The sequence below is a fragment of the Physeter macrocephalus genome, chromosome 3, assembly GCF_002837175.3.
Source record: "Physeter macrocephalus isolate SW-GA chromosome 3, ASM283717v5, whole genome shotgun sequence".
In the NCBI taxonomy this organism is placed as follows: domain Eukaryota; kingdom Metazoa; phylum Chordata; class Mammalia; order Artiodactyla; family Physeteridae; genus Physeter; species Physeter macrocephalus.
Genome location: NC_041216.1, coordinates 26,743,654 through 26,768,824, shown reverse-complemented (window position 1 = coordinate 26,768,824; position 25,171 = coordinate 26,743,654). Strand labels below are relative to the sequence as shown.

The following is a 25,171-nucleotide window of genomic DNA, read 5'->3' as shown; positions in this document are numbered from 1 at the left end:
TCGAGCCTCCATGTCCTGGAGGAAGGCCCACGTGCTGGGAGAGAGCCTGACCTCTGAGGGGGCGGGCACCCGGCTGAGGTCCCCTGCAGAGGCGGTGTGCTCTTCTCCCGAGTGGGGACGGGGCCCCTGTGCAGGCCTTCACCCGTCCTGCTTGCCTGCTGTCCGGGCTAGTGTGCACGCGTGGATGGAAAATGGCTCTAAGGCAGAGAAGCAAAATGTTTCCCCAGACGACCAGTAACCTGTTGCGACTGTTGATCGCAACGTGGCCTGTCTGGGACCAGCGCGTGGGCGGCAGCGGGGGGAACTGGGCCAGAGGCTCAGGGCAGCTGCTGGAAGGTGCCGCTGGCCCGGGAAGATGGCTGGTTTGCCTGTTTTTAAGGAAAACTGCGAAGAGGCTCACCCCAGGGATGGGGGGGGTCCCTGGACAAGCCATGGGGCTGATGAAATGATGGTTGCAGGCCTGGATCCCTCGTCAGGGTGGAGCCAGGGTTTCTTAACCTGCAACTGCACCCAAGCTGGTGGGGGGCGGGGCCCACTGGCATTTTCCCGACCTGAGGCCCCTGCTACTCGTCGGGGAGGACGGAGCAGTGCGGGAGCCCCGGGAGAGGCATACCGGCCCCCCCGTGCTGAGCAGAGAGGCAGCCAGTGTGCTCCTAGAACAGGCCAGGCCACCGCCCAGCGCTGTCCCTTCACTGCGAGGCCTCACTTTCTTCTCTGAGAAAACAGGCCTGAGAAAATGCTGGGCTCCCCTCTCAAGGCAGCTCCCGGCCGTGAAACGCCTCTGATGCCATCCTTTGAAAGGGAGAGGCAGCTGAGGGATAAGACGGAGAAGGGGCCTCCGTTCTGGCCTTGCCATCATGTTACCCTTAAGGCCAGGGATCCTGCTTGGAGAGACGGGCTAAGGTTGAAGTCCCAGCATCTGGTCCAGCAGGGATGCGGCCCACTAGGGGGCCACAGGCACCAGCTTTGAGGCTGCCCAGCAAGCCCTGGGTCCGAATCCCTGTTAAACTTGGACAAGTCCTGGCGCCTCTGAGGCTTGGGCCGTCCTCCCAGTGGGATTCTAATTCCCTCCTTGAAGGACGATTGTGAACAACAGAGGGGGGATGTGTGCCTAGCAGCCAGCGTGCAGTGCCACTTGTTCAGGTGACAGTGGCCAGAGGCACAAAAGCCCAGGGAGATGAGCCCCGTGGCCGAGCTGAATGCAGAACGCAGAAGGCGTGACATCACACAGGAGATTTCCGTTAGGGGCAGCATCAAGAGGGGAAGCAGGACCCCTGAGGCCTCAGCCCCCGCTTTGGTGTGGGGGAGCGTGGAGCGGAGGCGAGGAGCCACTGCAGCCCGCGGGCCTTGTGTAAGCAGCCCAGATGCAGAACTGGAGCCAGGTGGCATGGAATTAGCCGCAGGTGCCCGGGGCTGTGAGCCCCACCACTCCGCGACTCTACCTGCAGGAGTCGATACCGCCCCGTGCGCGTTAGCAGAATATTGGATTCTGAAGAGTCATATTTTAACGCTGCCGAATGGTTGCAGGCGACAGAAAACCTGTTTCTTTCCCATTTTATACATCCTGGAAATTTGTACCACATGCAGCCTGCGTGTCATTACACACTTTAAAATATCGCATTCTCTCTCTCGAGAACCCGAAGATCCATCACGAGGCAGGTAAAATGCAGGGCCGGGGGTGAGAGCCCCTCCTGCCTTGGCCCCCGTTTTCCCCCTGACCCACTCCAGGGGAGAGCCATTTACGTGAGGTTCTCACCTGCAGGTTGCACCTCTCAGAACCTATAGAGCTGGGTTTTGGAAGGTGGATTTCCAGAGCTCCAGACCACAGTGTGTGGGGCGGCTGTGGCTACCTAGACGGCCCAGAGCAGCTCAGCCCCTGGGCTCCACCCGCATGGGCCTCCTTTCCACCAGCCCGCCTCCCGCCCCCCAGCACCAGCTGGCCACCCTCCCCGCGGCAGCACTTCCCCGGGGGCGTCTGGACTCTGCCTGGGGGATGCCGACACTTCTTGGAAGCTCAGGCTCCATCTCTCCTGAGGGATAGTTCCTCCTTTGGTCCTTAGCCCAAACAGCTTTTCTAGAACGTTCGGTGCCAGGATTGGGAGGCGTAGAGGAACATGAAACTAAACCTCCTTGAGAAGCCTTTCAAAGGGACAGAAAGCCTCCATGCCTTCCTTCCTTCTCTGTGCAGGCTCCTAGCAAGGCCTGGTGTAGATGGTTGAGTTTGGGTGGAGCTCCAGCAGCGGGCGTCCCTGCCAGCTCCCTTACCCCCCAACCAACATCCCACAGCCCGTCCCCCGGCAATCCTGGTTTCTTCCCAGCTGGGTTCCAACAACCGACTGTTCCAAGTGCCTCCTCTGTGCCAGGCCTCTGCAGATACGGGGTGGGGGGGAGGGGGGATCAACATGGGGGAAATGGAAGGTCAAGTCCACACCCAGGAGGAGGGGACCGCGTCGCTGAGAAGATGAGCCTCTCAGAAATGGATGGAGAAGGATGCAGAGAGGCAGGGCAACTCCGGCTCCAGGGCTGAGCTCTAGACAGCAGATGCTGGGCAGGGAACCAGGCAGGAAGGGCGGGCCAGCCCCCATGCCAGGACGTGAGCCCCAGAGGCTGGGTCAGCCTTATCCGGACCCCCATGGAGTCCCCAGCACCTTGAACAGGGCCCAGCACGCAGTAGGTGCTCGGCTAGCGTGTGTCGGCTGGACAGGTGGCCCCATGGGTAGGCCGCTCTCTCCTCCATCCTCCGAGGTCCCGGAGCTGAGGCAGCTGCCCCAGGGGACTGGGTACAGTGGGGTCCCTATCCCTTGTCTGTGCCTGGGTCACTGTCTTGGTTTTGTTTTGTTTTTTAATTGAGGTGAAGCTCCCAGAACATAGAATGAACCATTTTTAAGTGAAAAATTCCGAGGTGCCTCATATACCCATAATATTGTGCAGCTTCTGTCTAGTTCCAAAATGTCTTCATTGCCCCCAAAGGAAACCCCCTACCGGTCAGCAGTCACTCTCCGTTCCCCCTGACCCAGCCCCTGGTAAACACCCATCTGCTTTCTGACTCCATGGATTTACCTAATCTGTATATTTCCTATAAAAGAAATCATACAGTCTGTGACCTTTGGGGCCTGGTTTCTTAGAGGACTGTTCTCTAGATTCATCAGAGTTGTAACACGTATCAATGCATCGGTCCTTTTTACGGCTAAACCACATTCCCTGGTGTGGCCGTGCTGCGTTGTGCTTGTCTGTGCGTCCCTGGGTGGCCTGTTTCCACCTCCTGTGAAGAGTGTTGCTAGGGACATGAGAGTGTGAGTACCTTTTTCAATTCTTTGGGTACATATCTGCGAGTGGAATTGCTGGGTCATGTGGTAGTTCTATGTTTAACTTCTTGAGGACCAGGACACGGTTCCTCTACGAGGTTCAGGTGAGATGTTTGAATAGACTTCCAAGCCACCCGCACTGCCGGGCTCCGAGGAAACGGAGGGCTCTCGCCCTTCAAGGAGTGAACGTGTTGGCAGGGAGCTCTGTGTTCTGGGGAACAAGGCGGAGTAAGTGGGACCCAGACCGAAGCAGGTGGGCAGGGAGTTGGCACTTTATCCCGGGGCAGGGGTGGCCGCCTCCACGATTTACGGTAGAGAAGGGAAGGGATCAGATGCTTGTCTGTGAAACACCGTCCTTGCTGTTGAGCGGGGAGGCCAGCGGGCCGTGGAGCCGTGAAGCCAGCCAGGTGAAGAGGGTAGCGCAGGTAGAGCAGGGGGCTGACAGGAGGAAGCTGGCAGGCTTTGGGGTGGGGTGATGGGCGACGAGGCTTCTGTGGGGGCCATTTCCGAGGGGTGCCCGCGGGTCCGCCGGCCCTGCACTGCTCCCTCCACTCTGGTGGTCCCCGATGGGCGGGCAGTGCTCTGACCGGCGGTCGGGACCCACCCACCTTCCCTCCTCCCTCCAGAGTAGAAGGCGATGCCTGCAGAGCAGACTTCCAGGCAGAAGAGAGGCATTGGCTGTGGTGGGTAGAAGCCCCCCACCCTGCGGGAGGGAAGGAGAGGGGGGCAGGAGCCTCATCTCCCCTGGGGCTGCTGAGGGGGTCTCTGCTCCTGCAGGCCTCAGCCCCTCCCTGCAGCCTGGCCCGCACGGCCAGGCCGGGGCCAGGAAATGTGTCCTGGTGTGCGGTTTGTTCCATAAAAGTCAGTCCGGCCGGTCTGGAGGAAAGCTGGGAATGTCAAGGGAAGCCTGGACAGAACCCAGGACGATCCACTTTTTCCACCACAGGAGGGTCCCTGCGCGCATCCAGTGCGTGGGGGGACTTCCAGCTCGGGGTCCCCAGGAGCTCCTGACTCTCGCCCCCGCCCTCTTCCATTGCCATTTTGGCCGGTTCTAGGCAGCTCAGCGGCTACTGCTTATTTTTAAACGAGCCCTGGATACTTGAGAAAGTTGGAGAGAAAGGATGGGGGTGACCCCCTCCACACACACACACACACACACACACACACACACACACACACAGGCTTCAGCAGGGTCTGGGCGGCCGAGGGGAAACGGCTGTGATCCCAGGGATGGACGCAGGTGAGATGGCATCCTTGTGGAATAGCATCCTGAGATCGCAGAAGGAGGGCGTATCTGGGGAGACTGGGGGAGCCTCTGTTTACTGAAGACCTCCTCTGTGCCGGTTGCGGCAAACACATTGTTGCTTAATCCTCACTTAGTCCAACAAGCCTGCAGGATTGGGGTCATTGTCCGTCTGCCTTGTATTAACCAGGATGTTGAGATTCAAAGTCACCCAGTCCATCCCACCTCCCTCCTGGAGTCATTGGGCTATATCTCCAGATGTGTGGGAGCCACACCCAGACCTGCATCCAACACCCACGACCCCCTCCAGGCACCGGGGTCCTCCACCCAAGAAGGAGGAGGATCAGATCAGGAAATTGAGGCTCAGGGAGACTCAGTGACGTAGCCAAGGTTCATAGGCTGCTGAATGCCACCAGGGCGGGGAGCGCGGCTTGTGCGCCGGGAGACACCGAGAGCACAGATGTCTCCGGCACGTTTGTTTCTAGGGGTTAGGCCGTGGCTGAGCTCACCCCGCTCGGTACTTCACTCAGCTTCCTGAGAACTGGACTCTCTGCCCATCCTGGCATCTCTCTTCGGTCGGAACTGGCCATGGGCATGATTCCATTTGTGTGTGTTTCTGACTCGGCCCCTGGATCAAGTTTCTGAGGCGGGGAGCTCCTTTCACAGGTGGGCTCTGCCCCACTGCCCTCTCTCTTTTGTGGGGATGTTTTGTGAACTTGAGAAAAAATCGGGAAAAGGCCGATTCCGTCTGTCCAGCCCATTAATTCTGCATGCTCAGGCCCGGATTAACCTTGGCAAGGCTTTGAGAGGAGAGAGTAATTCTAACCTCAAAAATCTGCTGATTAAAGCTGGTTTCAGGAATTCGATTCCACTTACTGTCTTGGCATGGAGCCCAGCCTTACATTAACATAGCCACAGACTCGGTCCTGGAGTTTCCCTCCAGCTTCTTAATAAACACAACCCCATCGCCTGCTTTACGCAAGAATTCCTCGCCTGGGCTCGCCTGGGCTCCCTGGCTGCGAGCGGCTGTGTGTGTTGAAGGGGACCCTGGGTACCTGGATGGTGTCATGGGTGCCTGGATGGGGCGGTGCTGGGAGCTGGGTTCTAGCAGGTTCTGGAGCGAAGCAATAATTACAGCCAGAAATGCCAGCCCCACGTGTGCTGAGCAGGGCAGCTGCCAGAGGGCCGGCTGAGTCCTGGGCAGCTCTTGCCCTCTGTGCCATCCAGAATGGCCTCTGAGGGCTTTGGGGTGTCCTCCCTTCTGGAAACAGGGGACGGAGGCACGGAGGACGAGAAGGCAAGGCCAGCTACCTGGGAATGTACACTGAAAGCTCCTAGCACCGAGGACACAGTCCCTGGCCTCCTCAGAGGCTCAATGTCCCCTGTCCAGTTAGTAACCACTTAGGCTAAAATGTGCAAGTCCCGTCACGATGTGTCAGCCTAAACAGGCCGACTGGCAAAGGCAACCCCAGCCGGACCAAGAGATACTTGTGGGAGTTCATTTTTCTCATCAGAGTCCTCGGTGCAGGGGGGCCCAGCGAAAAATGCAAGGGCTCTGAAACCGCTGGTGGAAAGAAGCGGGGAGGGAGAGGGAGGTGGGACAGAACAGAGGAGGGAGGCCACGATCAGTATAAACCACTTTCAAGAGCAGTTCCAGCCACTTGGCAGAGTTCCAGGAAACAGGTCTCAGCGATGCCCTTTGATGAGAGAAAGGAAATTTCACTTTATTTATTATTTACATTCAGTACTCTTAGGAAGTATTTGGGATATAAACAGCCTAGACACATTGAAACAGGTTAAAGGACAGGAACCTCGGGGTGGGGAGGTAACCGAATCAGAACTTGGAGAGAGAGAGAGCGAGAGAGCGAGAGAGCGAGAGAGCGAGAGAGAGAGAGAGAGAGAGAGAGAGAGAGAGAGAGAGAGAAAAGGAGGGAGAGAGAGGGAGGGAGAGGGAGAGAGAGAGAGAGAGAGCGAGAGAGAAGGAGGGAGAGAGAGGGAGGGAGAGAGAGAGAGAGGGAGAGAGAAGACAGAAATCAAAATATTAAATGTGATTACATGAACAGAGCGAGGGGAGTGAAATTCAGCTGTGAGGTCAATGGACTCTAGGTTTCCATGGAAGCTCATCAGAGGCTGCCTCGGAGGAGGGAGGGAGGGAGAGAGAGGGAGAGAGAGGGAGGGAGAGAGAGAGAGAGGGAGAGAGAAGGAGGGAGAGAGAGAGAGAGAGAGAGAGAGAAGGAGGGAGGGAGGGAGAGAGAGGGAGAGAGAGGGAGGGAGAGAGAAGAAGGAGGGAGGGAGGGAGGGAGAGAGAGAGAGAGAGAGAGAGAAGGAGGGAGGGAGGGAGGGAGAGAGAGAGAGAGAGAGAGAGAAGGAGGGAGGGAGGGAGGGAGAGAGAGAGAGAGAGAGAGAAGGAGGGAGGGAGGGAGAGAGGAGTTCCTCCTGCTGCTGGCAGGACGGCTGATGCTGAGCAAGCTGCCTGCTGCACCCCGTGAGGAGAGAGGGTGAATGAACACCCTAGTGGGGGCCCCTGGGAACCAGGTGCCGGGAGGGATTTCTGAGACACGGAAATGCCCCGGGCGGCGGGTTCCCCAGAGCAGTTTGGCAAGTGCTCGGGAGAGAGAGAGAGAGAGGAGACCACATAGAGCCGGCCGAGGGTCCCCAGGGGGCGGGAGAGTGGGCCGGTGAGGGCGGCCACGTACCTGCACTGGACCCCAGCAGAGGCTCCTTGCCGGGGTCACGGAGCCGAACGATGGGAACAGCTTCTGGGAGACGCGCGGAGGGTTAACCGCCGCCCCCCCTCCTGCTCTGAGCTGCGGCCTGAGAGTCATGACTGGGATCAACTCCCTCCCTAAACCTAAATCCACCTTATTCTCAATTTTTAGCTATTATTCCATTTTATGCCCGCTAGTTTATTAATCCCGGAACCCCCCAAAACAATAAAGCGGAGGCTCCAAGGGATTTTATTTATATCTTTAAACATGATTTTTATGCCTTTTTATTTAAAAATTCATTTAACTTTTATCGCACCCCTCACTCATGTCGCGGTTAGGCTGCAGCGGCTCTATTTAGATGCGCTCCTCCTGCAGACGCCCAGCCTCCCCCGTGGGAAGGGGGCCCAGGTGAGCAGAGGCAGGTAGGGGTACCGGGGGCGCCGACTGTCACCTCTCCGGTCCCTAGAAAAGGCCGGCAGTGAGGGGGCTTCCCAGAGCTCACACTGTCCCCTTGACCCTTACCTCTGCCCCTCATTTCTTCCTCACGTTCCTTTATAGCTACTGAAAGGGCCTGTGCTGTACAGATGGTCTAGAACTTTCCGTGGAGTTAGTGGGGGAGGCTCCAGTGTGAGAACTGAGTGCCTCTCTCCAAGATCCAGCCCCCTGTGTTTCTCACCACTCCCCACCCAAACCAGGGGCCAGGAAGAAGTGAAGTGGTGGACCCTAAACCACTGCACCCCCATTGGGGGTGGGGTCAGGGGCAGTGCCCCCTGCTTCCGTCCTTCCCTGGGGCCACAGCCCCCTGTCCTCCCCCCAACAGAGCCCCTACCTAGAGGGTCTCCGTGGCCCTTTCTGCTTGCCCAGGGAGCCACCCCTTACCCCTAGGTGCCCCTCCTCTGAGCTCCCACCAATGCAGGTGCCTGGAGGGGGGGGTCTCGCCTGTCTCCAGGGACTAGGGACCCACGGGTGCTTCCTGAAGGACAACGGGGTGGGCTCACACGTGTCCCGGGCCTGCCAGGCACCGCCCTGGTCTCCTGGCTCTGGCCCCGGCACGTTGCCCGTCTGGGAGGGGTGGAAGTTTGCTGCCCCCAGTCCCTCCAGCTCTGAGGACACATCCCTGTGACCTTGGGCAAGGTGTTGACATCTCTGAACCCCCGCTCCCACATCTGCAGACAGGGGTTCAGGCTCTGGGAGACGCCGTTGAAGGAGGCCGGGTCAATGATGATCTAATATTCCAGATTTCTCCAGTCACCCAACCCCGAAGGCCGAATCAGACTGCAATCCATTTAGCTCAAACTAATTTTAAAGCAATTCACTATTTAACAAGTTCTGAGGCCCAGTGCCTTTGCAGGCAGCATGCGAATCGAATCATTTGGTCTAATCTTAGATTAATACGAACAAAATCCTCCAGCGAGGACAGTCCTGGGAGCAGCCCAGGAATCCATGCCTTTGTCTTTGATGAAGGCAGAGGCCCTGCAGAAGGCCTGACCCTCAGCCCTTGGCGTGGATGCCGGAGCGACGCCAGCCGGGTGGCATGCCAGGGCAGACGGAACGAGGGCTTTGAGCCAGGCAAGGGTGGGTTTGAGTCCTCCTCTGCCTCTTCCTACCACGTGACTTTGGACAGACTACTAGCCTGTTCAGCCTTGGCCTTCCCCGTGGATGCTCTGAGCAGGACGAACGCAGACAAAAGGCAAGAAGAGCTCCATGTCACCGCCCCACTCCCACCCTTGTCCCTGCAGGAGATCTTCTCAGTACCTTCCAGGAGCTGCTCCGGCTTTCAGGTGTCTGGGAAGCAGAGCTGCTTGGACCCACTTCTGCCCCCTTGCAGCAGCTGCCACTGGTTTGGGGAGATCTGGAAGGTGCTGGAGGGTTTTTACTTTGCCCTGCCCTTTGGAGAGCTCCTGCTTCTACAGGGCATGTCAAAACTTTGGCAGCAAGGAACCGTGTTTTACCCCAGCCTGGGAGCCCTGCAGCTTTGCCCACTCAGGTGCCTTCCTGCCCCACTGCGAGTTCCAGGGCTGAGATCACAGCCCAAATGGGTGAGGGTCCCTCCCTGGTGTTGTCACCCCAAATCTGGAAGAGAGAGGCTTTGTTGCTTCTTGGGTCGCAGCTGAAATGATGGGACTCTCGCTGCCTGCCACACAGAGACAGCCCAACGGTAGTGCGAGGGAAGAAACACAAGGAAGACATACAGAAATGAGAGATGGAGACAGAGAGGGGGCCGGGGGGTGGGAGGGAGGCAGGGAAACCTGTGGGATCAGATCTGAGTTCTAGCCACGCTCCTGCACTTGTTCCTTGAATTCACATAGTCCTCCCAGGAAATCTGCTTTCACATGCAGGGTCCAGGCTGGTGGGAAGGAAAAGCCATGAAAATCAAGCACCTTTGCTTCCAATGCAAAGTCACCTGCCGCCACTTGTCAACGTGTCCGATCGGGGATTTTGTAGAACCATCTGTGCCGTCCCACACGGAGGATTTGGATAGGAAAGGTGGCAAAGCGGGGAAGGAGCTGACATCCTTGCCCAGGCCGGGCCCTCGGCACAAGGTCCCTCCCGAGTCCACCTGGCCTGGTCTTGTCCACGTGGCCAACTCCAGCTCACCCTTTTGGACCCATCACAAATGTCACTTCCTCTTAGGTGACTTTGCCCATCTGCGGCATGACAAGGGGGATTCTTCCCTTTCTGGGGGCTCCATCACACCCTCTCCTGGGGCACCTTGCACGTAGCCTCAGGGCTGTTTTGATCTGGTTTTGTTTGTTTGCTTGGCTCTATCTCAACCACCAGACTGGGGGTCCTGGAGGCAAGGGCTCACGCCAGGCACAGAGCAGACAGCAGTGAAATGTGGCTGACACGCCCTCCTCTTACATTGTAAGCCAAGGTCCGGCCCACCCCAGGGCGCCCTTTCTGGGAGAGTGTGGCTGTCGCCCCATCTGGCCCCAGCGCTGGAATCTTCACCTGCCCTGCCTGGAATATTCTGAATAAACGGCTCCCGCCCCTTCGTCACTGCAGAGCAGGATGAAATCGTCATCTCGGTGGATTTTGCCTTCCCTCCTGTTATCTCTTTCTCTTCTGTCACCTTTATGCCATGACACATCTTAAAATCGATTCATCTTTGTCGCGTGTGTGCATTAGATTCAAGTGTGCGAGATCAACCAGGCACCTTAAAAATCTATTTTCGCTCTGATTGCCTTGTGCAGACAGTCACCGATCCAGGGGGAGAGAGGTGAGGCCACTGGGGGACCCGGGGCCAGGCCGCTGAGGGAGAGTGCGGGCCACCGCCACGAGCCTAGCCCCACTCTTGGGCCCCCCGGCCGGCGGCCTGGCTGCTGGGGGGCTGGTGCAGGACATCGGCAGAGGAAGTAGCAGAGGGACCCTCACAAGGAGGGTTAGGGATGGAGATTCGCTGTAAGCATCCTAGCCTGGACACGCAGCAGGTATCATCCCTGCGTTCGAGGAGGTTCTGGTGGGGAGGTGGGGCGGGGCGGAGCTGGGGAGTGAGGTTTTCTGAGCACAGAGGCCCGGGGATACACTCACGGACCGAGTCAAGCGGGTACCGACCTCCAAACATTCCAGCTCCCCAAAGTGCAGCCGCCACCCCGTAGTCCCCACCTCCACTTCTTGCCCCAAACCCTAGCTTCCCCACGTCTTGGGCCCTGGGGTCTCAGGTTCCAAGAGGCCCAGCTGAACATCCCTGAACCGGGCCCCACGGTTGTTCTCCGGAGCCTCAGTGTCCGATAGAACCTTCCGTGACGATGGGTTTTTCCGAGCCGTCCGACATGATAGCCGCTCCCTCCGTGTGGTAGGTGTGACCACTTGACATGAGCCTAGTGCGACCGAGGAACTGGAGGTTCTATTTTATTTCCTTCTACGTAATAGGAATCGGAATTGGAATTGGAGCAGCCTCGCGTGACTCCTGGCTGCCACACCCTCCTCTGGAGAGGCCTGTCATGCGGGGCTAGGGATGTGCGTTCCCCCAGTCCGCCGAGGAAGATGCTGGGCTCAGGTTTCCCCAGAGGAGGAGGGAGACAGCAAGCCTTGGCTTTGGGGGTTCCCTGTCTCCTGTGGGAGGGGGCCGCCAGAACAGAGTGAAGAGGTCTTCCCCAGAGAAGAAATTTCATAGGCTTTATCAAGGCCACGGGGATGTAAAGCAGCGTCACATCTCCAATCCTGCGCTACCTGCTTTCAGCTGCCCTTACTTTATCTCACTGAATTCTGCTTGGTTAATAAAATGAAGGCGCTTGACGGGGAGAGGAAGCCTTGTTTTCACCGAGCCCCTGTGACGTGCCAGGAAGCCCTCCACGCCAAGCACGGTGCCCGAGTGTCTGCTCGTCTCACATTTAGGTGATACGCGTCACACTCAGGCCAGAAAACAAACATCCACAACTACGTCTAGTTCGAAAGACAGCCAGGTCCTCTGAGAGCTGGCTGTAGACGATGGTGGGGAAAGATACTGTGTTCAATACTCACTCTTAAGTGTATTTATTAAATGTACAGTCTATTATTTTCTATGCGCTTGGGCCTTTGCTACTCCCTCCTTGCCCGGCGTCGACATTCTCATCGTACGGAGATCAACCAAAGTTCATTGAACCCCTGCTACATGGAAGTCACCCCAGGGAATTTTACAAAGGACCATACAATTCACATTCCTCCCAGTCTGACCAGTCAGGGTTCGCAACCTATGGCCCATGGGCTGGAGCCAACCCATAACCTATTTTTGTATGGCCTATGAGCTAAGAATGGTCTCCACGTTTTTCTTTAATGGTTGGGGGGAAAAAAATCAAAAGAAGGATGATAGTCATGACAGGTGAAAAGTATGCAAAGTTCAATTTACAATGTCCATGAAGTTTGGGGACACATTCATTACCTGTCGTTCTAAGCTGCTTTCGCCCCACAAGGCAGAGGTGGGCAGCTACAGCAGAGACCATCTAACTCACGAGGCCGAGAACATCTACCATCTGGCCCTTTGCAGAAAGTCTGCCAGCCCCTGCGATAGGGGAGCTAATGGTGACAGAGATGGTGTCTATGATACCCCAAGGCAGAGTCCACCTCCCGTGCTGCCCCCTGACCCCAGATGGGTCATTTCCAGGGGCTCCTCCCCCTGGCCGGGTCAGGAGAGGCTCCCCGGAGGAGGGAGCATCTGAGATGGACTCGGGCAGGGTAGGGTTTGCACAGGAGAGGACGAAACCCGCCCTGGGGAGTGGGACAGTATGAGGGAAAGCCTGGAAGTGGGGACAGCAAGTCAGCCATTTTCTAGAGAGTGGAGGGGACAGTGAGAGGGCTGAGCTCATGCCAGAGAGACACAGAGAGACAGAGATGGAGAAGCAGCTTCATCTCTCGGAGCCACTGAGAGCTGGAGCTAAAGGGGACCCACTGTCCAGTCCCGACCCCCCACCAATAAAGCTGCGCTCACCACCTGAGATGCTCCCTTCTTGGCCCACCGAGGCCATCGGGTGTCAAGCCCTAATGGACCTTTGGCCCCCAGGGGACCCCTGGCAGCTGAGTCTGTTGGGGAAAAGTCCCTCTGAGGAGGTTTGGGGCTGATGCCTTCTTCAGAAACGTCCCTTTCTGAAGCATATATTTTGAACTGAAGGGAGCTCTGTTTGCTATTGGTTTCCCCTGTAATTTTATCTTTCCTCTTTATTTAAGAAAAAAAAAAAAAAAGCCCCGTAGACTCATACAAGCAATTTTGAGTATTTAAGAAAAAAATTCTTCCTTGCTCCACTGTCATGTGAAAGGGAAGATGTCAGACCTTCATTTCCCAATAGAACTAATTTGAACGTTGCTTTCATCTACAGGGTGACGTTCTCCTGAGTTTCCTATAAACAGCTGGTTGCTTTCTCTTTTTCTTTCTTTGTTTTATGCGATACACATAAACAAGGGGCCCAGGGCGTGCTTTCCCGTACACACCTCCACACGCGTGTGCACCCACCCGCTTACACACATGCACACGCAGCTGCATCCGCCAGCCCCGGGATGTGACTCTCCCTCCCAGCATATCACGGCCCCCAAATGCAAAGCTCAACCCAGGGACCCCCCAAGGGACCCCCAGAGCCTGATCAAAAAGCACCAGGAGTTTGTACAACACAGAGGACTACAGACGAAGTTGATTGCTTTCTTGCTTGGTGGGGTTAAGGGGAATGGATTGGATACGCTGCGTCGTGACATAGCGTGCAATTTGTCCCCGACTGGCTTGGTGATGACGCTGTCGTGAGGACTGGAAATGGGCAGAAGCGGTCCAGCGTGAGGGCAGTGGTGACGGTGGGAACCGGCCAGAGAGCCTGGGATGAGGACGGGGCCGTGCGTGGTCTGGGGTTGTGAGGTACGTGGCACGCGGTGAGGCAGCGCAGCACGCCACGTGTCTGCTGCTCGGGGCACCTGCAAGCCCAGGCCTCGCCTGCTCTGTCCACCTGAGCCAGGAGGCGTGGCTCTGTGCTGCAGAAAGCAGCCTGAGTGGATGGACCCCACTCTGGGCCTCTCCACGTGACTCCAACGCCGTCCCTGTGCGGAGCACGTGGGGATCTCTGTTGCCAGCCCAGATCCAGCACCAGGTCTCAGAAACTTACTGCTTCCTGTGTGTCTCCCCCTGGGGGCCTTACGAGCTCCAGAGAAATCTGAAATCAGCCTGCTGCAGCCCCGGGGTTTCCTGTGAGCGGGGCCACTGTGTACCCGTGCACCTGTCTGCACAGCCAGAAGCTGGGCGTCATCCTTACCCCTGCCAGTGTTTCCATGTCTCTGCTGCTGCCGCCTCTGGTCCCAGCATGCCTCCTGGACTCAGGACTGGACCTGGTGCCCCCGCCCTCCCCGACCCTGGTCCCTGGCCACACGGCTGCCACAGTGAGCTTCGGAACGCAGATGTTCCTTTGTTCCCAGCCGCCCCAGGGTGAAGCCAACGTCCTTGCTGTAGGCCCTGTGGCCTTCTGTGATCTGACCCGCTTTGTCTCCCCAGAACTTGCCTCTCGCCGCACCCCCGGGCAGTGGACACTCCAGTCCATCCCAATGTCCTTACAGGTCCTCAAGCCCCGCCCCCTGTGTCTCACCTCGTGTCCCCACGTGCATTTCCTGAAGCTGGAAATACTCTCTTTCACGCTTCCCTTTCAACCGTGCTCCCCTGAAAGCCCCCATAGCTTCCTCTGAACCCTCTCTCCCCTGCTGCCCTGGGCAGCCGAGCACAGGCATCAGCTCTCGACCCTCACAGCCACCCAGAGGACAGAAAAAGGACGGTGCCCGTTTTGCAGCCGGACAGGACAAGGGCCCTCCCAGCTGGTGAACAGCAGGTCTCCCACTTCAGGCAGGATCCCTCGCTCAGAAAGCCTCCCTTGCTGACTCTAGCTCCCCAAGACTGGGCACCAGAAGCCTCCTTCCAGACAAGGGAACCCAGCTACCCAACACCTGTCACTTTTCCCTGAAACTGAAGCTCAACCCTTTACGCGCTAAACGTGGAGCCATTTTTCAGGATGGTTTTCTAGTCTTGTTTTAGAAAGACTTGAGCCTTCGGAGTTCCACAAGCAGACATTAAACATGTGCTGTCTCTGGATCCTTCCCTGTACCAGGCTGTAGAGACCGGTGTCCTGAGGGTACTGGGTGGGGGAGCTGTGGGCCCCCTTCATTCAAAGGTCCTGCCTGCCAGGAGCCCCCGTCCAGGGGATAGAGATGGACAAGTGAGCAACGGGGTGACCAGTGCGCTGGGCCAGGCAACGTGGGAAGGGTCCGACGCCCTCAGGCTTCCTGAGTACTTGGGGCCACGTGGGGAGCTTCCTCCCTTGATGCCATTTGACTTGGCTCACGGCCGTCAGGGGTACCTCTCTCCCACCTTCCTAAGACTGTGGTTCTCATCTGTGGAGACCAGAGACATCGGATCACCAAGGTGTTTACAGTAAATATCTAAAAATAGACCAAGTTCTGAGTGAGGCCCCAAGGATTCCTCTGATTAAAATGCACGAGCCTTGATGTAGAAACGGCGATTTTTCTTTTTCACATCCTTCTGTTTATTGGATGGTTCTGGGGTGGGGAGGGTGCCTGAGAGAGGGGTGCTGGGGTGTCCTGGGGGAGAACGGGCTGTGCTTTCTTCCTGGGCTCTCACAGGAGGGACACGCAGTAGGCGTTGGGTAAAGTCTCCGTGATTCCTTAGTACGAGGTTCAAGGTTGCCGCAGCCCAGCACAGATAGTCACGCGTTGGATGAAGGGCGAGATGGCACTGCAAATCAACCGTGTTCTTTTCAAGTTCAAGAAAAAGCAGTAGAAAGAGAAAGAGACAGGTGAAGCAGGGCATTCGCGGCAAACTCTCGAGAGGAATGAACAGTGAGAAATAGCAGACGGGAAGCCTTTTACTTCAAAGAGAGGAAGAGAATTCCTCTCTCAGCAGTTTAAGTCTCCCTCCATCGGGCTCACTGCATGAGTGAAAGGCACGAAGCTGCCCACGAGAACACCCAAATTACAAAGGAAAAGGGCTGGTGTAAGTTGCAGGTGGGTTGCTCATCCGTTGCAGCCACACGCTCACAGAAAATGTCCAAACACGAGTCTCCTCTGGCGAGAAGGAATGAGCTATCCATTTTTTTTTTTTTTGAAAAAAGAAAGAAGCACACAGTTTACTGAAAACCAGAAAAGTCAGGAAAGAATATTGCCTTCTTAATAATAAATACATTTCGTGGGCAAGAATTGCAAGGGAGTCGTTTAAATTAATTTCCGCGTTGTTTGTTTGGTTTGTACGGGGCTTAAGTCCCAGCTGACACAGCAATCTGTAAAAGTTCTAACATATTGGAAATCTGATTTTCTTGCAGCCAGAATCCCATAGTCCAAAATGATTTCTCTTTCAACTCTGTTGATCAGACAGGCGAGGAAGGCTCAGATGGACTCCTAGTCAAACCAAATTGCACTTGGTCTTTTTGGGGGAGTGTGAAAAATATCTGATGAAAGCTGTAAATGCAGAGCTGCCGGCCACGTCTCTCTGCAGAATTGGTGTCGGTGCTGGGGGTCTATACTGAGAGGGGAAGGGAAGGCCCTGCCCATCCTGCATCCTCTGAGGCTCTGTGCTCCTGCCTTCTTTTTCTGCCCCACCCCTTCTGGAACGGGCGCTTTGGGAAGCTAGGGGAACTCCAAAGAAAACAGAAGGGAGCTCATTCTAGTTTGGAATTGGAGGCTCCAAAAGAAAAGGCCAAATTTCCTCCCACTCAGACTCTGAGCGTTCAGTTTCAGGAAGGACACAACTGTTCTCCTTAGCCCCTTTTCCTCACCCCTTGGGGGTGGGGGCAGGCAAGCCCCCAAGGTGCCCAGCGCACGGTGTGCCCCCCTGACTTGTCCCACCGGTCAGCTCCGCCCTCCTGGATCTAAGTGACAAGCTCCACGAGAGCTGGCCCTCTTCACGTCCCCTCTACATGCTGCTCCTGAACTTGAATCCTCACCCACCTTCTTCTCCAATCTGGCTCCAGCTGGTTTCTAAAACCAAATCCATCTGTAAAAGATGCAGGTTTAGGGCTTCCCTGGTGGCGCAGTGGTTGCGCGTCCGCCTGCCGACGCAGGGGACGCGGGTTCGCGCCCCGGTCCGGGAAGAGCGACGGGAGAGGCCGCAGCAGTGAGAGGCCCGCGTACCGCAAAAAAAAAAAAAAAAAAAAAAGATGCAGGTTTATACTTGGAACAAACACAAATGTGACTAGAAAACTGTAAATAAAACCCAGCCAGTCGGGGTAGGCACAGCGGGTCCCAAGCTCTGGAAGTCAGTCCTAGGCAGTGCTGCCCCTCCCTGACCCCCCCAGCCTCGGAGCTCCTACCAGCCAGGGCTGCCAGGAACGGCTCTCCTCGGCTGGGAAAGGTCTGGAATGTGTGTGTGTGCTCGAAGCAATTCTGTAACCTTCCGTCCCTCCCCGTACACCAAGGGGTCTTAACCCAGGCTCTGTGCATGGACATCAGGGTAAACCCCCGCCCCTCAAATGATAGGCAAAATGTATACATATGTGCATTCCCGCGGCGCCTGGCTTTTCCGGGTTCCCACGTGCCCCCATGGCCCTCACAAGGGTGAGCACCCCAGCTGTCCATCCACGTTTGCCCACTGGTGTTTCCCAGCTGTGCTTCCTAGGTGTGTCCCAGACCTTAGCCTTGGTCCTGGAGCCGGATGTGGAGGCGCCCGCGCCTCGGTCTCCCTGGGGTGGTGGCAGCGTCCGCGGCCCTCTCTTGCCCCTTCTCTGTTGCGCCGTCTTCCTCCCTTCCTTCCCTCTTTCCAACTGAACTCTCGTTTTTCCTCTCTCCCTAGTGCTTGTACGGCTGCTATGTCCATTCCTCCATCATCCCCACCTTCCACCGGAGGTGCTACTGGCTCCTTCAGGTAGGTGGCTGGGACTGGATTCTTCTTCCGTCTCCGGTGCTGGGGAAGGGTCTGCGGAGGGAGCTGAGTGGGGTGGGGCTCCTGCGTGCGGCGGCCCCAGGCCCAGGCACCCTGGCCAGCTTTCCTAGGGATGTCGGCGTGTGGCGCTGAGGCCAGCTTCGGGGCCGGCCCGGTGTGATGTCAGATGCCAGCAAGGGGAGGAAGCCTGGTGGGGGGCGTCCTTGCCCGCCGCGTGAGGATAACATCCTGCCAGCTGCTTCCAGGGTGCCTCGGTCTCCTCTGATTGAGGACAGGAAAAAGGCTGGGTGGGCAACGTGCCCCTGACTGAGAAAAGCCTTTGCACTGAAAACCGCATGTGGGTTCGTCGCCAGCCCATGTGGAAAATCAGCTCCCAGAGTCATGCCAGTTGTAGTTGGATGGACTGGGATGGTTGTTGGGAGACCAGGAGCTCCTGGCTCAGAGGGAAGGAGCTCTGTAATCGATTTGTGATGTCTGCTGTGGAGCAGGATGGAGAAAGGGGTGGAGGAGCCACCCAGTCGCCAAAGCTCCAAGGGAGGCCTGGCTCCCAGATCTCTGTCCATGGTGCTGGTGCACAGCCCCGAGGCCGCCCAGCCAAGAGCCGGCTGGTTGTGTTGGTGGTCGTCTTGCTTGTGGAAGGTGTTGCTGTGACTGGGAAGGTCTGAGGGGTCTGCCCAGCGAGCCTGGACCTGGGTCCTTTCCAAAGCTCGACCTCTGATTTGCAGCTGCTCTCTGTAGAACACATCCCCGGGGGGCCCCGGCAGCATCACCCCAGCTTCTTACTACTGCCTCTGCCCAGGAATTGCTGCCTCTGGCCTTTTCCCCCAGAGGTCTCACTTTCTGCATCCAAGTTAGCCTGGGCCCCGGGGGTCTGGGGATCTCCCTGACCTGGGGGACGCGGTTGGGAGGGGTCCAGCAGGTGGGAAAGCCAGCCCCCCGCCAACGCTCATGACACGTGTTCTGAGAGAAGAGAGCTGCACATGTCATGGAGTGCAGAAGGGCCACTGGTCCCAGGGAAGGTGGCCTGGAAGGTGTCTGCTGGGCGCAGGGCTGCCTCAGTGTCCACACCTAGACCGGGCCCTCTGTCCATCAACTCGTCCTCACCTCCCCCAACCAACCCCCTGCCCCCGCCGCCATACACTTCCGTTCTCCTTAGTTCCCAGAAATAATTGTCTGTGGTTCAATAAGTTCATTGGCGGGTGGCACCTGAGACTGTCAGACGAGGTGCTGATTTGCAGACACGGCTTCCCCGACACCTTTGCCCGTTATAGTCTCCCGGGTCTGTCCCCCTCCGAGGCTGGCGTGGTAACACCTGCCTTTCTACTTGCTCAGCCCTGCGTCCTTGTGAAAGGGACCTTCAGTGTAATCCTGGGATGCTAGTTTCCAGGTCTTGTTAATAAGAATGGACCGAAGGCATTTTGCCATTTGGTGAAGGGTCTTCTCCGTGGCTGCAGGAGGCGGGTGTGGGCTCCTCCTTGACAGCAGAGATCTGGTGCAGTTAGAACATGTCCCTGTGTCTCCAGGGTCGCGCTGTGGCTGCCAGAGAAACGCTTTCACCTCAAGCAGCCCTTGTGAGCTCCTTCCTTCCTGGGCCTCCATCCCCCCAGGTCCCACGTTGGTGTTTTCACCTTTCAGGCCCCATCAGGACACCTCTTTGCTGTGCTCTCTCTGCCGGGCCTGGCTGCCGCCCTCCTGAGGGAGCCACGCCCCCGCGGCCAGCTTCCCGCCAGCTCGCCCCTCCGGCAGCCCCAGCTGTCTGCTCTCCAAGGCTGCTTCCTCTCTCTCCTCCAGACCCCTCTCCCACACCCACGCCTGCATTCCCTCAGGCTCCCGTGGCTTTCAGTAGATCTCCTTGCCCGGCCTCAGACGCCACCGGGCCGCCTTGGAGTCTGAGCCAATTGCTACCCAGCCTGGACTCCACTCGCTCAGGCCCCTTGAGCCAGGTCCCTCTTAGCCCGGGCCGCCCTTGCCTTGTTTCTGGGGCCACGCAAGGAGTGGGAGGGTTGCTGCTTCTCTGCCCCAGCCCTCCCCTCCCCGGTGCTCCGATCCTGGCCACTGCGTGCTGGAGTCATACCTGGGGTGACTCATGTGCGTCTGGGTTTGTTACCTTCCAGCTGGCGGGGAACCCGAGTCTCCCCAAAGGCCAGGATCACAGATCTTGCTTCTCCAGGGCTAATCTGAGTCTTTATCTTCTCTCCGGGTCCCTGGAGAGTTGTCTCTCCACCCCCGCCTCTGCGTCCCCGAGTTTCTGTGAGCAGGTGACAAAGCGGGAATGTACACGGGTGGGGGGCTCCTGCTCCTGGGTCAGCGCTGGGCAGGAGGAGGTTAAGGAGAAAAGCCAAGGAAACTAGCGCATCCGCAAGTCCCACCCCGGACCCTGGAGCTCCAGGGCGAGCCCCCTGCTCTGGGCAATTTGTTCTGATGCTAATTACAACACCGGGATAAGAAGGCGGCGTGGCCAGGTTTAATTTCTCTGATATTAAATAGGCTAGAAGCCGTGAGACGCTGGCCCACATAGAAATTGGCCCAAGTTTGTCTCTGACCCCACTTACCAAGAAAAAGGCTTGGGGTGGGGGTGGAAGCGTCAGGGCGCCGTGACGGGGTGAGAGCCGAGGAAGAGGCAACTCGGGTGCCCACTAGGCAACAAAGAAGCCAGCGTGTCCCCTAAGCGTGACTTGCTGCTGACCAAGGGCGCACTGGGTGGCCACGCCCCTCGCACCCCACCGCCCAGGCTAGTGGGCTGGCCGGGACAGGGGGAGCCCCCTGAAAGGAAGGGGGCTGGGAGGGAGGGAGGGAGGGCGGGCTTCTGGATGAAGGAGAGTTTCTTCTGGGAGCAGCCCCGTCCATCCGGCCACTGCCGTCCCAGTGGAGCAGGCCGCCTCCTTCCTCGGAGATCCTCAAACTGACATCGCTAATCCCAAGGCCACTTAGCACAGCGGGGACCCTACCCACACAGACCTGGCTTTCCTCTCCAGGCAGACTGTAAGCTCCCCAGGGGAGCCGCCTGCCTCCCTCCGTCTCCTCTGAGTGCCCAGCACAGAGCCTCAGCCAGATCGGGAGGGGCCAGCACCCCCTGCGCCGCCCCTGCTGCACAGGACAGGGGAGGGGCCGGCATGTCACACCCAGGCACAGAGGTCAGGGAGGAGGAGGAAGAAAAGGGCAGCAGCTGACGCGGCACTTAGCTTCCGGGTAACCTGACTGTGCGGGTAGGTGCCACCTCCCTCTCTCTCTCTCTCTCTCTATCTCGCTATAAATATTTTATCCGGACGGGAGCCGGCAGACACTGAGGAACCAGAACCTTCCCCCAGAGTGGAGGGACTGAAGCCCGTCCAGCCCACGGCACCTAAGGTCATTGCCGCGCCCTGTGGGCACCACGTGGTCCCCTGCACGGGCAGCGTCTCCAGACCCCAGAGGACCCGAGCTCAGGCTGCTTCTGCGGGGCCCTGGGGCCTTGAGAAGCCCCTGCTGCTGGCCGGCAGGCAGCTCCTTTCCTCACATCGGCAGCACCATTGAGGGCTCCATGTGTCACGGCTGGCAGGGCCCTTACGGGCTGCCCCAAGCTCAGCTGCTGCATTTCCCAGACAGACGCTGAGGCCCAGAGAGGGCAGGGTCAGGCCCAGGGTCACCCAGCCGGTCAGCGACGGAGCCAGGCTGGCATCAGGCTTCCCGGCTCCTTCTTGCCTCTGCCCGCGTGGCCTTGAACATGGTTATCACTGCATCCTCCCAGGCCCTGAGCCTTGCTGGGGCCGTGGAGGTGCGGCCCCTCCTGCAGGCTGGGCCGCTGCAACGCTGGGCCAGACAGCCAGGGTGCTCGGCCTCCATCTCTGCCACCGTGGCCTCTCCTCTTTGGGATTTTCTAGCGCTCTGGCTCAGGCCTTCCTGCCTCCTTCTGTGACCCGTCTTGGGCCCCGCGGCCCCTCCTTCTGTGCACTCTTCCCCCTGCCTGCTCCCCCAGGAGGACAAGCCCCATGTCAGGCCAGACTTGCCAGCAGATTCTGTATGGCTCATTTGGAAACTATTTCTGCTTCTAATGAGTGTTTTTCTTTTTGCCCTTGTCCTCTAAAATGCTTAATGAATGTTTTCCGTGCTCAAGTGAAGCAGGGGGTGTGTCCCTGTGTGTCTGCCACCACCATTCATTCGGGGCGGCGTGTCTGTTGAGATCAGCTCGCAGGGGCAGAGGCAGCGGGGCTGCCCCCCGGACCACCCCGCAGTTCACACACAGGCCTGCAGGCCCCTGAGTGCTGCTGTGCAAATACAGGGACGCTGGGGCTTTGGGGGACCCCGGGACTGGGGGCTCCTGGATCACTGAGAGTGGCAGACGTTTGGGTTCCAAGTTCTGGCACCCGGCCACCCCGGGTACTGAGTCTGGGCCAGGCAGTGCACCGGCCCCTCACCACGGGCCCCCGTGTCACCCGGGAGAAGACCAGCCTCCCAGGGCGCCCATCTCTTCTCGCCGGGATGCCATTGTTACCCTTCTCATAGGGAGGGGCTAGAGACAGCTTCAAGCACCTCGTCCCAGGCCGGGCGGTCACGGAGGGGCAGCTGCCCTTCGACCCCACACTCTCTGCCTCCTGCCTGACCTTGAGCTTTGCCAACCCAGAACCCCCAGGAACAGTGGGTGCAGGGGGCTCGTCTCCACCAAGTGCCACAGTACAGAGGCAGCGCGGAAGAGCGCAGGGGCGGCGGGGGTAGAGCCAGCTTACCAAGGGGGCTCACTCCAGGCTGCGCTGGCCCCCCAGAGCTCCCCACCCTGGAGTGGAGGGAGGCCTCAGCCAGAGGACTCGCTGCCTTCCAGGGCAGGAGGGAGACCCCAGCGTTGCTCGGACAGAGCCCAGGCTCCCCTGACAAGTGCCCATGAGAACCGCACTTCCCCACCTGGCTGGCGAGGCCTGGGCTGTTGAGCTGAGGCTCTGAATCCCTTTGTTGGATTGTGGGCCCCCAGCTGGCCTTTAGCAGGCTTTCCTGAGGCAGAAATACCAGGACTGGGGGGGGGAAGTCCCCCCGAGCAGGGCCCTGGGAGGAGGGCATTTCTCCTGCCAGGAGGAGGGGACTTAAAGGGCAGCTGCTGGGGGGAGGCAGTGGCCCAAGACCTCCCAGGGTTAGGGTTAGGTGTAGGGTTAGGGCTAGGGTTAGGGTTAGGGTTAGGGTTATGTCTACGGTTACGGTTAGGTTTAGTGTTTTGTCTATGGTTAGGGTTAGGTTTAGGGTTAAGGCTAGGGTTAGGGTTAGGGTTAGGGTTAGGGCTAGGGTTAGGGTTAGGGTTATGTCTAGGGTTACGGTTAGGTTTAGTGTTTTGTCTATGGTTAGGGTTAGGTTTAGGGTTAGGGTTAGGTTTAGGGTTAAGGCTAGGGTTAGGGTTAGGGCTAGGGTTAGGGTTAGGGTTAGGGCTGGGGTTAGGGTTAGGGCTTAGGGTTAGGTTTAGGGTTATGTCTAGGGTTACGGTTAGGTTTAGTGTTTTGTCTATGGTTAGGGTTAGGTTTAGGGTTAAGGCTAGGGTTAGGGTTAGGGCTAGGGTTAGGGTTAGGGTTAGGTTAGGGTTTAGGGTTAGGGTTAGGGTTAGGGTTTAGGGTTAGGGTTAGGGTTAGGGTTTAGGGTTAGGGTTAGGGTTAGGGTTTAGGGTTAGGGTTAGGGTTAGGGTTTAGGGTTAGGGTTAGGGTTAGGGTTTAGGGTTAGGGTTAGGGTTAGGGTTTAGGGTTAGGGTTAGGGTTAGGGTTTAGGGTTAGGGTTAGGGTTAGGGTTTAGGGTTAGGGTTAGGGTTAGGGTTTAGGGTTAGGGTTAGGGTTAGGGTTTAGGGTTAGGGTTAGGGTTAGGGTTTAGGGTTAGGGTTAGGGTTAGGGTTTAGGGTTAGGGTTAGGGTTAGGGTTTAGGGTTAGGGTTAGGGTTAGGGTTTAGGGTTAGGGTTAGGGTTAGGGTTTAGGGTTAGGGTTAGGGTTAGGGTTTAGGGTTAGGGTTAGGGTTAGGGTTTAGGGTTAGGGTTAGGGTTAGGGTTTAGGGTTAGGGTTAGGGTTAGGGTTTAGGGTTAGGGTTAGGGTTAGGGTTTAGGGTTAGGGTTAGGGTTAGGGTTTAGGGTTAGGGTTAGGGTTAGGGTTTAGGGTTAGGGTTAGGGTTAGGGTTTAGGGTTAGGGTTAGGGTTAGGGTTTAGGGTTAGGGTTAGGGTTAGGGTTTAGGGTTAGGGTTAGGGTTAGGGTTTAGGGTTAGGGTTAGGGTTAGGGTTTAGGGTTAGGGTTAGGGTTAGGGTTTAGGGTTAGGGTTAGGGTTAGGGTTTAGGGTTAGGGTTAGGGTTAGGGTTTAGGGTTAGGGTTAGGGTTAGGGTTTAGGGTTAGGGTTAGGGTTAGGGTTTAGGGTTAGGGTTAGGGTTAGGGTTTAGGGTTAGGGTTAGGGTTAGGGTTTAGGGTTAGGGTTAGGGTTAGGGTTTAGGGTTAGGGTTAGGGTTAGGGTTTAGGGTTAGGGTTAGGGTTAGGGTTTAGGGTTAGGGTTAGGGTTAGGGTTTAGGGTTAGGGTTAGGGTTAGGGTTTAGGGTTAGGGTTAGGGTTAGGGTTTAGGGTTAGGGTTAGGGTTAGGGTTTAGGGTTAGGGTTAGGGTTAGGGTTTAGGGTTAGGGTTAGGGTTAGGGTTTAGGGTTAGGGTTAGGGTTAGGGTTTAGGGTTAGGGTTAGGGTTAGGGTTTAGGGTTAGGGTTAGGGTTAGGGTTTAGGGTTAGGGTTAGGGTTAGGGTTTAGGGTTAGGGTTAGGGTTAGGGTTTAGGGTTAGGGTTAGGGTTAGGGTTTAGGGTTAGGGTTAGGGTTAGGGTTTAGGGTTAGGGTTAGGGTTAGGGTTTAGGGTTAGGGTTAGGGTTAGGGTTTAGGGTTAGGGTTAGGGTTAGGGTTTAGGGTTAGGGTTAGGGTTAGGGTTTAGGGTTAGGGTTAGGGTTAGGGTTTAGGGTTAGGGTTAGGGTTAGGGTTTAGGGTTAGGGTTAGGGTTAGGGTTTAGGGTTAGGGTTAGGGTTAGGGTTTAGGGTTAGGGTTAGGGTTAGGGTTTAGGGTTAGGGTTAGGGTTAGGGTTTAGGGTTAGGGTTAGGGTTAGGGTTTAGGGTTAGGGTTAGGGTTAGGGTTTAGGGTTAGGGTTAGGGTTAGGGTTTAGGGTTAGGGTTAGGGTTAGGGTTTAGGGTTAGGGTTAGGGTTAGGGTTAGGGTTAGGGCTAGGGTTAGGGTTAGGGTTATGTCTAGGGTTACGGTTAGGTTTAGTGTTTTGTCTATGGTTAGGGTTAGGTTTAGGGTTAGGGTTAGGTTTAGGGTTAAGGCTAGGGTTAGGGTTAGGGTTAGGGCTAGGGTTAGGGTTAGGGCTTAGGGTTAGGTTTAGGGTTATGTCTAGGGTTACGGTTAGGTTTAGTGTTTTGTCTATGGTTAGGGTTAGGTTTAGGGTTAAGGCTAGGGTTAGGGTTAGGGTTAGGGCTAGGGTTAGGGTTAGGGCTTAGGGTTAGGTTTAGGGTTATGTCTAGGGTTACGGTTAGGTTTAGTGTTTTGTCTATGGTTAGGGTTAGGTTTAGGGTTAAGGCTAGGGTTAGGGTTAGGGCTAGGGTTAGGGTTAGGGTTAGGGTTAGGGTCAGGGT

The 25,171-nt window shown here is 57.1% G+C and overlaps 1 protein-coding gene across 2 annotated transcripts in view; it reads left to right on the top strand.

The window, feature by feature from the left end:
• The window catches only part of CAMTA1 (calmodulin binding transcription activator 1), a 913,233-nt gene that overhangs the window by 625,005 nt on the left and 263,057 nt on the right, over nt 1-25,171 (top strand). For both annotated transcript variants that reach the window (XM_055083802.1, XM_028487894.2), the window contains one exon: nt 17,497-17,568. In XM_055083802.1, coding sequence (XP_054939777.1) covers nt 17,497-17,568 — 72 coding nt within the window. The remainder of the gene's footprint in view (nt 1-17,496; nt 17,569-25,171) is intronic.